Source organism: Lissotriton vulgaris, chromosome 4_1, assembly GCF_964263255.1.
Source record: "Lissotriton vulgaris chromosome 4_1, aLisVul1.2, whole genome shotgun sequence".
Classification (NCBI taxonomy): Eukaryota; Metazoa; Chordata; class Amphibia; order Caudata; family Salamandridae; genus Lissotriton; species Lissotriton vulgaris.
The window spans coordinates 639,404,440-639,418,894 of record NC_141691.1 but is presented as its reverse complement, the minus strand read 5'-3'; the positions used below and the strand labels follow the sequence as shown (position 1 = coordinate 639,418,894).

Here is a 14,455-nt window from a genome sequence, read left to right as displayed (position 1 = left end):
AACAATGCAAACATTCACCCTCAGTCACAAAGATCTGGGTTTAATCCATCGTTTTTCGCTCTTGCCACAAACAAAGCACTCACCAGCATATGCACTTTGATCTGTCAATGGATTGGTGTGTCCTATTCTGACCATTATGCGAGATTACATACATTTTTCTATCAACCTGTGCTATTTTCTCCAGACATTTGCAACAACCCACCAGTGCAACTATAAATAACATTTGTCTTTTTGACTAACATCACCACGAGGCCGTCGGTCCAAAGGATAGTTTAACAATTGGTGGTTGAGGCAAGTTAAATTATTTCACTAATCAGTTAGTGAACATGACCGCGCAAATATGCACTGCACTGGTACCAATTTTTGGAACCAGGTTAAAAGATACTTTAGTATGTATGCAATATGTACATTCTGAACATGGTCCTTCAGTGTGATGAATGGGCCTCAGTTCAAATATATTTATCTATTTTGTACTTTAAAAGAATGATAATTAAAGGAAATTAGTCTGACCCATCACTATTTCTAAAAGTATTTAAATTGCTTGAAGTTGGTATCTCAGTTCTACTAATTTCAGGCAAGCTGTGTGTGACAAACGTCTCCGTCAGTGCATGGTACAGTGCAAGCCCGCATTGGAGCCCTTGTCTCTACTTCCTAAACAACACGCCTGTCAGATATTCCATTATTGGTAACACAGTAATGTTGCGACACTACTCCAAACGAGGCTTCACATCAGGTCTAGATGCTTGTTGGACTGCACTGATAGCCCGAAGGTTGTGGCTGGCGGAACACGACGGCCGAGCGCAGGACAACTACACTCCCAAAGGCCAAAATGTCTGCTGTCCACCGTCTGATAATATTTTCCCACTAATCTTCGACTTTATGATTGGGCCCTTCATTGTACTCAAAAACATAGTGACCAGGATTTGTAGCAAGTCACCAAATCGTGAACTATGAAAACTGTTTGCAAGGTAGAAGACCACCTACACCTCTCTCTGGCTCTGTGGTCTCCTCCTGAGCAAACAGAATTGTGAATGAACAAGTTGTTTTTTCGTTTCAGTAGGGAAACAAAAAAACTGTTAATTCAAAATCAAAATTCACTTTGATCAGTAATTTACATTAAAAACTACACAGAACCAGAGAAATGGCACAAAGCAGGATTTCTTCAATGAACACGCCAAATCCGGCAAGGCAGCAATTAAGATCGAATATGCACAATGATTCCATTTCAAAATGTTTTCTGGTCATGTTACCTAACACATCCACCCACTTCAGTTTCTCCAACTATACTTGTCCTTCTTATTGGGAGAATATTTGCCCAGTGAGTCTAAGGGCTCGAGTTGCGGTTTGGCAGACAGGATACCCTATCGCAACGATGGAGTACCCTGTCTGACAAACATTTGGTCCGTCTGTCCAATTTTGCTTGGGTAGACAGATAGATTTATGCAGATGGAGTAAAATGTATTTGATTAGTGTAAACCTTCCTCCAACGACTGAGGCAGTATGGGCCGTCGGAAGTAAGCCATCCAGCCGTTCACCATATTTAAAGTAGGGGGTCAGATTTGTCTTTAAACTATCTGTTGTATCTTCCCCTTTAATTGTGTACATTATTTTCTAAGAATGTAACTTGGTCATGGGTTGGAATGTGGTTGGGAGGGTTTGTCAGTTGTAACTTGGTCGAGGGACTGAACGACTTGCCTCCCTGTTGGGCGTGAATAAAACTACCTGTTTACTTCATTGAGCAGTGTCTAACTTTACATTACTATCCATCACAGCAGTTAATGACGGTAAAAAAAATCACCCCCACATCAAGGAAGAAAGTTTCATGGTTCTCGTACTTTTCCAAAAACAAATTCCAGCTTTGAGAGTTTGGTTTTAGAAAAGTAAAAACTTTTATAGTTTGATGTAAGCTTTCATTACCAATGCCAGACTTACACCAAACTTTCAAATGGCTGTCGTATGTAAAGTCCTCCACCACTCTGCCTGTCTTTACTCCGTCCAGCAAACTCTAAATGAGGCCCTGAATTGACAACTCTGTTTTGTCTTCAAATGCAAGCTTCCCCTCTTGACCAACTTGTGTGATCTTAGGTAACCATGTTACTACTTCTGCCCCAGAGCCTACATTTACCACAACTAGCAGCTTAAAAAACTCTGGGGCACAGCTCTGAGTGCAGCAGGCGCTGTTGCACCAGGGCCCTTCAATTTTAGAGTCCACTGTATCTCCTCTGTGGCTGTCTTTTCTTGGAGCGAGGGTTGGTTTTCTTTGCTTAAATTGACCCTTGTTGGGTCACCCTAGGAGCCGTCACCTAAGTAATAGCGCCGCCTGAAAAGCCGGACCGTTTCATGTTGTCCACATTTGCATCTTTGCTTACCCGAATCATGGGTTCGCTGTCCCACTGCCTACGGGCGTGCGGGTGGTACTCCAGGGTGGTGGTGCACAGCTCATTCTCCCGCCCGGCCAGGCTCGCGGTGCAAGCCATCAGGAACTCCCATCCCAGTCCCTTCATCTGCCTGGGAGAATTAGTTCTGCTGACCAGATACAATTTGCGGACTCCTCCTCATCCCCGGCGTCGGCTCCTGGAATCTTTCCCCGCGCGCTCCGACTGGCCATCCATACATGCAGCCTCGGGGCCTTCTGTCAGGTGCGCACAGACACCTCTCGCTCCTTCTTCGCCACTCCTTGTTCTGTATCACACCGAATCCTACCGCGGACACGAACTGCTCACATCCCGGCTGGGGCTGCGCGTAAGAAGGAAGCCCGAAGCGGCCTCTCGACTGAGGAAACGCCGGGCTTCCTCTCTCCCCGGTGGGAGGGTTTTGGATCAGCAAACACAGCAAGGGTACAATAACAGGGGAGCGTAATTACATGTAACGCGCCAGCCCTGGGGACCGAAGGGTGGGGGACGGCTCGGAGGTGGTTCAAGAGAAAAGTGAGCCGGCTGTAGTGCAAACCCATCGGGTCACATCCTCATACATGCAAACAGGACATCTTACCGGAAACAGTCCATCGGAAGTGGCATGCTGTAGAAAGTGTGGGAATTGTGATGGGGTCTTCTCTGATAAACACCTGGCGTCCATATTACTTTAGACTTTTTGATGTCTCAATTTCTTTCCTTCTTTTTGCGCAATTTTAGCTCCTCAGAATAAAAAGAACAGCGTAAAAACTATTTACTCCATACTTGAGCCACATCATCTAAATTTTGTGCCAGGTAAATATATGGAGCGAAGGGTTTGCACGTTTTCTTTTTGCTGTTGGAGTGAAGGAAACACGTCATGTGAGATGGAATCCCTTATTATATGCAAGCTGCAAACGTAAAGCAACATTGTTTTAATTTCCCAAATTGTGCAAAATGATCTTTGCTCAGATTTCTAAGGCGAAGCAGCACAAAGGGTGCAGAATGGATTTGTCATATTGTTTCTTCAATGCAATTGTGTTTTGTAACATGGCTCTCTACGATTTATATCTTCTAGTAATGCCAAGTGTTATTTTCAGGTAGAACATCAGTGCCACCTTTTCCAAGCATCATTCCTCAACATTTCAAAATCTTGTGGTAAGAAAGTACTCTATAAACTATAAAGTGTTCCACTTCATGACAACATAATTCATTTTTACTACAAAATAGGCTGCTTGATTGATCAGGCCTATTCACAAAGGTAAATTCGGCCATAAACATACTTTTACGACCGAACTTACCTTTGTTATACCTGCCAGGACTTCACAAAGGGATTCCTGGCAGGAATAAGCCCACTTACCTATGCGGCCATATCTGTACCTGTGAATCCCACTCAGAAGGTGGGATTGATGGCGTTCCAAGGCGTGAGTAGCCTTGGAAGTTTTTGAATAATATCTTCCCTGTGCAGATAACAAATATTTTGCATTTGGGAATATGATACCCTTTTATGGATTCCAAAAAAGGCAATTGATTCCCAAGAAATCCACATGGACACCTGTTCCTTATACCGGTTCCCATGCGGAATGTCACAGAAGTTTGCGAATTCCAAAAAGTAAGAACAAATCCACACTTGGACATAAATGTAAATATCCGAGTGAACATTTCATTTTCTTTTTTTTTTTTGTCATAGGCCAATTGTGTTTATATATTCTCACAAAGGCGTTATTTTTATTCACATTTGATTTTGGTGTCCTTTCACACACAGAGGAGCCAGACTGTACATCCCACAGATCTCTAGACCTACTACAATGAATGTCATGCTGCTAAAGTTAACAACAGCACTGTCTTTTTAACCCTTTCACTGCGGCGGCTGTTCCGCCGCAGTGCTAAGGGGGCGGGGCGGAAGAGCGGTGGGCGCATGCTGGTGACGGAACCGCTCCGTCACCAGCGTCGGTTGCGCTGTGCTATGACGGAGCGGTTCCGTCATGGCCCCGCCCGCTCAATAGAAGGCTCAGCGCAGGCGCAGAATTCGCGCCGCGCATGAGCGGCGGGCGGGCCATGACGAAACCGCTCCGTCATCAGCACAGCGCCACCGCAGCTGATGACGGAGCGGTTCCGTCATCAGCGTACAAGGGGTTAACCTCCTCTGGACAAAGTGGCTACTATAAAAATGTGATGTCACCATTTTGACTTATTAGCGGATACTCCAGATTACTACATTTAATTTCATTACATTTGATTACTTTTTTTGTGCATCCAAGTCCGACTTCGATGGGGAAAAGTTGTGATTTGCCGAAGACGAAATACTTTCTCATAGTGTGAAGCTAGGATTACAAGTCCAGGTCTCCATAGCCAACAAGACAGCATCACTTTTGGTCAATTTTAATCCTGGTCTTTGTTTTGGATTCCTGTGGATTCCTCTCCTGGTACTAAACATATGTGCTTGAATTGCATATTGAGTGCATTATCCCATGATAGTCTTTACACCTGCAGGCCAATTTACAAGCCCCTTGTGCCGCCGAAGCGTCACTTTTTATATGGGAAAACTGATGCACCGGCGGCGCAAGGTATTTGTAAATAAGCTCCCTGGTTTCTAGCAGCTTCCACATACTAGTTTGCTTTTCTCAGATTTGATAAGTTGATGTTAGATACGATAAGACCTGTTATAACTCAGTGAGGTAATAATTGCTGCTAATATCTGCAATGAACTGAAAGTCACAAGCTCGAGTCCTGGTCAGTCAGATTAACCCAACATCCTTCTATAACTGAGTACAATGAGTACACTTAGGGGATAATTAGGATGGGGTAGAGACCGCCACCGACAACCGGTCGGTGGTGGTCTCACCGTCATTCTATGCATGTTTTCCGCCCGCCACATTAGGACGGTGGGCAGTTTGTTGGCAATTGGCAAGACCAACCACCACGCATCCAACCGGCTCTTTGAGCCGCCGGTGCGGCGGAGGCATAGTAATGCCTGCAATGGAGATTGTGCCTGTCAGGCCCCACTGTAGGCATTACGATGTGCCTTTCTGCTGACCCTTTCCTGGCATTGATCCCGCCATGAAAAGGCTGGCAGAAAGGGACATTGGGGGCCTCTATTGGGCCTCCCTTACCCCCTGGCCTCCAGACACGGGACCTGGCGGGCACCTATGTTGCCCCCCTGCATATCCCTGCACCATGTGGCAGGCACTGCATGGTTGCAGTTAGCAGCACCCGCCGCAATGGAAAATATAGGCATTGTGACCGCCGTGCTGGCTGTCGCATCAAATGCCTACTGCGGGTCTGCCAACAGCATGTCAGGCTTTCCCAGTCCCCATAAGGATGGCGGGAGGACGTAAGTCCACCCCCCATTGTAATCGGGCCCTAAGTACCTCATTATGATGACAGTGAGCCCACCACAAACAGGCCATCTGCGGCGGTACCACTGACAGACAGATCTTCAGTCCGACCACCGCATTACAATGTTGGCCTTTCGGAGCCTTGTCTGTTAGTGGACAGACCACCCTCTCTGCCAGGATCATGATCAGTGATCCTGGCGGGGGCGGCAATTAGAATCATGATCCCGAATGGATGCAGTGCCAAGACAGGCACCGCCGTCGGGATTATGATGTCCCTCTCTGACAGCCTTTTGATGACCGTTCAATGGCCATGAAAATTATGTCAGAAAGGTACTTTGGGGCCTCAAACAGGGCCCCTGTCTCTTGTTGGCTACTGCAAAGTTGCCCTGCGGGCACATGCAGTGCCCTCACACACATCCATGCACGTGGGCCATGCACCACATGGTGCAAAGTCCAAGGTGCGTGGATGTGCACAAAGTGGTCTTTTACACAACCGCTTGAGCTGCGGCCCTTTTTCTGGGCTGCAGTATAAAGGAGCACTTTCCGACTGCCAGCACGGCGGTCATATCTCCTGACCGCCGCAACAGCGGGCCCAAAGTACAGTTACATTAGATTTTATTAACTTCAGATATTCACAGCGCTAAGAAACACTTTGAGTGCAATATCACATAGATTTTTGTTTTACCAAAAATAGCTAGACTCTGCATTGGATGTGCCCACTTGTCACAACAACATAAACTCTTTAATTTCCAGCTCTGTCCTTGCCTTTCTGTTTTTATTCCAGACACACTGTCATTGAGTTTATGCATAATTAATTGCATTTTCTGTTAGGCATCCCACAAGGATCCGAACTTGCACTTTAAAAAAAAAAACAAGCATCAGAAAATGTGTTTTGTATCAATGAGTCAGCCGCACCCATAACCTGTAAGGCATGATATCACTTGGAGACCTGGGTGGGTGTAGCGAAACAGCGGGAATCCTTTCGAGACAGCTTAGAGAACTGTTATTTTTTATTTTACTTTACGCTCTATTATTTATAATAGCGTGGAATTTGGACATTGAAATAATTAAGATCTGTACGAGCAAGTAAGGAACCTCACCTTCCGTTCAATTCTGGAATTTTCAATAATGACCTTTAAAGTGTAAACGAAAACCTTGCTAATGTACATTAACCTAAATAAAACACTGAAATCGTATTAGGATATGTGACTAATAAAATGAAGGGGCATGTTGTAACTTATCAGTGATTTGTCAAGTTGCTCTCTAAAAGCACATTGGACCATGTGTAGAAGCACACAGAGACAACTTGTTCACATGCGTCATCATTATTATTGTTATTGCCAACTCCAGTCCTCTAGGGCTGCAATCATGCCAGATTTTCATGGTAACCACCAACTTTGTAAATAAAGTCACTGAATTTAAGTGTTTCCTGTGGGGCTAGCCTGATTCCGGCTCTAGATGACTGGATTTGGGCACGCCTGCATGTATTGTATCACATCATCGCCAAAGTAATTACTGTGTGAGGGTTCAGCTAGTTCTTGAAAACATGCAATTCAGAGCCTGCATTTAAAAATTCAATAAACTCTTTCCCTTCAAAACCCCTGATGCAGATTCATAAAGACAACAGAAGCAGAGGCTTCATAAAACCGGAGATTGCTCCAGTGACCTCCTGTGGTGAAAGATGGTGCAGGTCCATATATCATTACCAGTGAAGGATGGGTAAACTGGCCTCACCCTACTTGTTCCTCCTTAATCATGATAGATTTTTCTATGTTATGAGTATGATGTCCTAAAGTGATACATATATATATAATTTCATTGGTTTTATATCAATAAAATGTCCAGCTAACTATATATGGTCTCTAACATATGGTTTTTTCAGTGAATTTTCAAGGTTTTGTAAATGCAAATTCCTAACTATATATGGTCTATAACCTATGGTTTTTTCAGTGAATTTCATTGGTTTTTTAAAAGCTAATATCTATAGCTGTAAAATATATTCTTTATTACATGACGTATCACATAGCCATGTGAGACGCCTCATGACGCGTCGCATAACCGTGACGTATCGGCTCTGCAGCGCAAACAAAACCCGTAACGTAAGCGCGCCGGAGCACGCTTACAGATATATATATATTTTTTAACCTTAATTAGACAAAATCCACACGTGCACATATCTTGAGGCCTTGCAAAGGCACATCAAACAAACAGTCCCTACAATTTTGACAAGTTTGGTGGAAATCTATTCCCTTAAATTTTATTTTACTGTTTCTCTTGGTTTTCCCCTTGTTACGCATACCGGAACGCTACCCGGTACGCGAACCGGATGCTCCAAAAACACAAGATGGCGGACTCCTGTTACGCTGCCGGTTAGCTGCCCGGTTCGCGTACCGGGAAGCGCCTCTACCGCGAAAAATCATTTTTTTTTTTTTTTTGCCCCGCGGGGCACTTTAATAGCCCCCTCATCAATCCTAGGGGGTCAGGAGGGGTCTACCTTACCCCCTTTCCTTCATTTACACTTTTTTTTTCCACCTCTTGTCTCTCGATCCTACCGAGAGACAAGATGGCGGCCGATCCGGACTGTTTACAATGTTGACAGCCAATCAGCTTCTCCTCAGACTCCCGTTACGCGGCCGGTTAGCTGCCCGGTAAGCTGCCCGGTTAGCTGCCCGGTTCGCGTACCGGGACGCGCCTCTACGGCGAAAAATCACAATTTTTTTTAATTTTTAATTTTTTGCCCCGCGGGGCACTTTAATATCCCCCTCATCAATCCCAGGGGGTCAGGAGGGGTCTACTTTGCCCCTTTCCTTCATTTCCCCCTTCGTTTTTCTCCACCTCTTGTCTCTCGACCTTACCGAGAGACAAGATGGCGGCCGTTCCGGACTGTTTAGAATGTTGACAGACACCGGAGAGCCAATCAGCTTCGCTTCGCGAAGTTCCGTTACGCGTCAGGTACGCGAACCGGGGCGCTAACCGGAGCGCTGTCACAGATATATCTGTTTTTTAAAACGTTAAGTACTCAAAATCCACTGGAGCACATATATTGAGACATAGCAAAGGCACGTCGGGCAAACCATATCTACAATTTTGCCAAGTTTCGTGTAAATCCATTCAGCCGTTCGAGCTAAAAGTGAGTCCAACCGCCCTATGGAAAAATGAATGGGAAAAACGCGTTTTGGGACCCCCCTTTTTTCTAGTCCCCCCCTTGACGAAAACCCCCCAAATTTTCAGGGGCTGCTCAGAAACAAAATGTCCCATTTTCCTGAAAATTTCTGCCAATTCCATCCACAAACGCCAAAGTTATTCGACATAGAATTTTCAGAAATCCCATAGGAAAAAAATCCTAACTATATATACCTACTGGCGACCGTCAGTAGGTAATATATAAATATATATATATATATATATATATATATATATATATATACACCCATAAAGGGATTGCCAACACAGGGTTGTGGTACAGTGCTTAATTTGTCAAAAAAACGCAAGGTCCCTTGTCAGAAGGCTTCTTCAGATATCCTCATCCATTGCCCCTGCCAGCGTTGCCAGCGACGATACATACACAACTACTAACCATCACATTCTTACAAGTATGACAGTTCAGACTATTCCAGGCACCCAAAGCTACAAGAATGGTTTGGGAGGCAGGTATTAGTCATTGTAATATATATTGAATTAATGAACAACTGTTGTTCTGTTCATCTCTAAATTACTCAAACAGCTCCCCCATGTGGCAGACTGGAATAGGTGCAAAAACAACAGTTGATGGACAGAATGCAGAACAATGTCATACATTCGCCCCTGTACCGAGATCTGGGCCTAAATCCATTGTTTATTTGCTCACCATGCCATTCCAGTTTGAACACAGCCATATGCAAAACAGTCTTGACCCTGTGCCCCATGGGAACAGTCCAGCCCGAACTGCCAAGCCAGGTCCTCCCTGGACTGAAAACAAGCATCTTAGGACCGGGTTCGGGCTTTCAGCCCTCATCAGCCAGGATAGCTTGATCCCAGGATGCTTGTTTCCGGTCCAGGGAGGATGGCTTGGCAGTTCAGGCTGGACTGTTCCAACAAGGAACAGGGTCAAGACTGATTTGCATATGGCTGGGTCCAAACTGTGATGGTGTGGTGAGCAAAAGAATAATGGATTAAACCCAGATCTTTGTGACCGGGGGTGAATGTTTGCATTGTCCAGCATTCCGTTCATTAATTGTTTCTTTTGCATATGTCGCCCTAGGTGGGAAGGGTATGACCAGATGTGGGTCCCGTGCTCACTACACCACTGGATTCAAGCTAGCCTGGCTGAAGAAGGGTGATGCCCTGAAACCAGTCCCAGGATGTTTGTTTCTGGTCCAGTGAGGACCTGGCTTGGCAGTTCAGGCTGGACTGTTCCAACAAGGAACAGGGTCAAGACTGATTTGCATATGGCTGGGTCCAAACTGGGGTGGTGTGGTGAGGAAAAGAATGATGGATTAAACCCAGATCTTTGTGACTGGGGGTGAATGTTTGCATTGTCCAGCATTCCATCCATCAATTGTATCTTTTGTAGACTGGAATAAGTGCTGGTGCTAACAATTAAGGGGCTGATTATGATGCTGTTGGAAAAGGCTTCGGCCGCTGGTCGGAGCCTTTAAGACCGCACCCTAATATGCCGGTCGGATTCCTTTGCGACCACCTCATTACAATGGAGGAGGTCGGAAAGGAATCCGAATGGTCATTCCGGCTGGCTTCTGATGGGCTGAGAGAGCCCGTCAACCAGTCAAAATGTGGCCAGTAATCCCAAGGGTGGCTCTTCCTCACTTGGTATCACGATATCTGGAAGTGGCAGCCTTTCCGTGCCGGCCTTTCCGACACAGAAAGGCTGTCGGAACATGATTTTGGGGGCCTCAAGCAGGGCCCCGTTGGGTGCAGGACCTCTGGTTGAAGGCTGAGGGGGCACCTATGCACCATGTGCACCTTGAAGTGCCTGCCACGGGGTGCAGGGATGTACTGCATCTCCCATTTTATTTTTGGAGCATGCATTTCGGTCGGTGTACGGCTGGAATACACGCTCCCATTGTAAAATGCAGGAATGCGACTGAATGGTGTTCAGTCGCATCCTAATGGGCCTATCAGAACCGAAGACCAGGTGTCGGTTGGTCCCATGTCTGAGACGATGTTGGGCAGAGGCAACACCCCCTGACATCGTAATCAGCCCCTAAGCGTTGCTGCTGAGCACCAGAAACCACAGGCACAAATTAAGCACTGTTGAGGTAAGTGCATGACATGCAGACATATAGAAATAATGCCATTATAGGCATGTATTTGTAAGTGCATTGGCACATAGATACATAGAGCAAAATTGGTAAGCGCTATGCCGAAACATAACTTGAACAATGTTTCATGAAGTAACAGATGAGAGTGTTTATTGTGTGGCACGTGTTACTTAGACTACATCCCGATCAGAGGGGTGCAGTGCAGCAGAGTGTGACACCCTAGCATGCAATGTGAAAAAAGTCTATAAATGTCGCTGTAACAATATTAAGAATGAGTAATGATTTCTTTGTAACTCCAGATAACACCCTGACAACTGCAGATTGGTTTGTGTGGCATGTGTGAATGAGAGCATGTCAAATGAATGGTTGGCAGAAATTGTGTAGAACCTATAAACCCTAAGCATCAGGCATGTCCCTTTGGGCCAGACGAAAGCCTAATGGCCCTCTTGGTCATAGTTGTGTAGGCTGAAACATTTTTTATCCCTACCACTAGCCCCTATTAATAACATTTTGTGACATTTGCAACTAACTATAATTGGGTAGTCCCTTAGGTAATTTATGTTTCTTCAGATCCAGTGATTTTTAACCAAGATCTCAAAGTATTTCCTTTGACAACCAGGTTCGAGCCAATCTGGATGCATTTACATTCCAGGTGAAGGTTTGATAATGAAGCCTGCTTGGTAGGTGAGAATCCTTTAAAAAAAGACAAATTTATTTTCTTTTTTAGAGTACGGAAACCTTAAACAAAAAAGAAAAGCAGGTTTCCCTTTTTATGTTTTAACTTAGAGCTTCCTCTTATTTGATTGTAAAGCAATATATGGCATATCTTCACAAAAACACATTCCCAGTCTCCAAAGCAGTAAAAACAGCACACAAGATCATAAAAATTCCCAGAATGTTGCAGCAGATTAGGCAGGGTAAACAAAATCTGACAGAGTTGAAAAATTCATGTCAAAATCTATGGACAATAGAAGAGGAATGGGGCAATGTAACAGGACCAGCTTTAGGGCAGTGCAGGTGCTGCCACTGCATCAGGTGTCAAGAGCACATATAAGACCTGATTATGAGTTTGGCGGTGCGGAAGAAGACCGCCACGCCAGTGGCCTGCTCTGGCACCGCCAAACCAGTGAGTGCACCTTCCACCCGATTACGAGTTTCCTTTGTGTTCGGTGGGCATTTTTTCGCAGTGCCTCTGAAAATTGGCACCGCAATGGGAACACCAAAAACAGTTCCTGCATGGCATGGAATGTAAAGTCCTTGCCTTGAGGGAACTGAGGTGTAGCCACATAGGGCACATATTTTGTTCTCCCGCATGCATCCCCATGCACATGGCCAACACTACTAGCATATTGCTGTGTCCCTGACCGCGCCCCATGAGTCTGGCAGTTCTCAGACCCCTAAACTTCTAATTAGGCCCTGAGTTGTGGAGTTATGTTTTCTTCAAGGAACATCTGCATCTTTGTTTACCCTTTTTTATCAGAAGTTGTGTTAGAGTGCTCGCACAGCTGCACGCACCAGAGAAAGACTATGAAAGCCGGAGCTGCTCATCTTTTAAAAAAAAACAAACGGCTTGAATGAAATCCAGTGGGAAAATAAGAAGTTGTAGGCAAAGGCCCTTGCTTAGGACTTCTGTTGCACATTAACAGTTGGAAAAGCCACTTTGAAACCGGTCTATACCAGGCATTATGTGCAGGTAATTAACTTCATATTCCAAATAACCTTTGATTTCTCATCAATACAGTTATACCCTTAATGTACTCCATGTCAGTGGGCAGCCCTCGTTTACATTTCACGCTTTACTTCATCTTCTACTTAGAATGTTCACATTTTCCAGATTTTGTGTTTCTGTAGTTTTCTATATGCAATATATGATTATTGTGTAGAGCAGGGGTCCTGCAAACTGTTGTGTAGTGAGAGCTACTTCTGATCAGTGAAAATAATTGTGAGCTACTAAAAGCTGATCAACGCATGTATTGTCTCGCCTCTACATTTATAGGCGCAATGCACGTAGATAGTCAATGCTGGAGCTCCAGTATGAAAAACTACTATTTGAAAGCTATTGGCCACGCTGAGTTTGGTAATGTGATTTAGGCTGGTCGGGGCGGTTGGTGAAATAAACCATGCCACTGAGCCTCTCCTACAATACACCTGCTATGTGGTCCCTTAGCACTAGGGTATAGCTACTGTTTGTACAGTAGGTACAGTGGCACGGGAGCTCAGAGGCCCAAGGGGCTCACTAAACCCTGATTACTGCTGTCTTATACAAACTGCTGCCCTCAAGCAGAATGGGAATTTCCTTCCTTGCACTTGGGGTTTTTTGGGCAAATTATTAGAAAAAAATATCATGGTACAAAAATATCATGACAAGAATATTAAGATATCAAAAATATAATCAACAGGAATATTGAAGGTAAAAATATAGGGGAACATTTTGATAATGGGCGGACGTACCGCTACCCGCTATCATGTCAATCAGGAGACCGACCGACAAGCAGGCGGCGGTCTGACTCCCCAATTAGAATGAGACCACCGTGCTGGCAGTCGGAAAAGTGGTATTTTACATTGAAGCTAATGCTGCGTCCCAGGAAAAGGGCTACAGCACAAGCTGCAGTGTGAAAGAGCACTTTGTGCACATCCATGCACTGTGTGCCCGGCACACAGCGCATGAATGTGCGTGCGGGTACTACATGTCCCCACAGGGCAACTTTACAGTGGTTCACAGGGCCGGGGTCTGCTTGGGGCCCCAAAGTCCATTTCTGACACCCTTTTCATGACAGGCGGACTACCATTAAAAGGATGTTAGAATAGTTATCCCAACGGCAGTGCCTGTGCAGGCACTACCTCCATGCTAGGGATACAATTCCGACCCCCGCCCTGACGGGATCCTAGATCCTGTCTTAGGCGGCGGTCTTTTCCCCGACCTCTGCAGTCCAACCTCATGCATCCTAATACGGCAGTCGGACCAAAGGCCCGTCTGTCGGTAGGACTAGCATCGACGGCCTGTCGGTGGTGGCCCTACTATACATAGTAATCAGGCCATAGTTTTTAGTGTTTTTAATATCATTACAATAAATATGGATGTAGAAAATATTGTTACATGTAATATCATGTGTAAGTGTGAATTAGTAAATAATTTATTGTAATGTGTTTTGATTTATATGTTTATTATTTTTATTAATATTCTTGGAATTTGTATTTTTGGTTGTATAATGTATATAAACAAATATATAAATAAATGTTTATTATATTTTCATAGTAGCAGGATATTGGGCTTTTAGGGGATAAGGGAAGGGAGAGTTTAAAAAAAGTAATTTAAAATAAAACTTTAAATAAGAATTTTAAAGATATGCAAATTAATAATTTAGAATTTTTAAATGTATTTTATTTAAAAAATATTACATTTTAATTTCATCTCGATGGAGATATATAATATTTGTATTAAATAATTAAAACATGAAAAAGAAAAAAT

The 14,455-nt window shown here is 44.5% G+C and overlaps 1 protein-coding gene across 2 annotated transcripts in view; it reads right to left on the bottom strand.

The window, feature by feature from the left end:
- Positions 1-14,455, bottom strand: part of TNS3 (tensin 3) — an 838,360-nt gene that overhangs the window by 697,282 nt on the left and 126,623 nt on the right. The window contains exon 1 of one of the 2 annotated variants that reach the window (XM_086964903.1): positions 2,370-2,721. The exons of the other annotated variant lie outside the window; for it this stretch is intronic. Coding sequence (XP_086821029.1) covers positions 2,370-2,504 — 135 coding nt within the window. The 5' untranslated portion in view covers positions 2,505-2,721. Of the gene's footprint in view, positions 1-2,369; positions 2,722-14,455 lie in introns of those variants that run through there. 2 annotated transcript variants of the gene reach the window in all.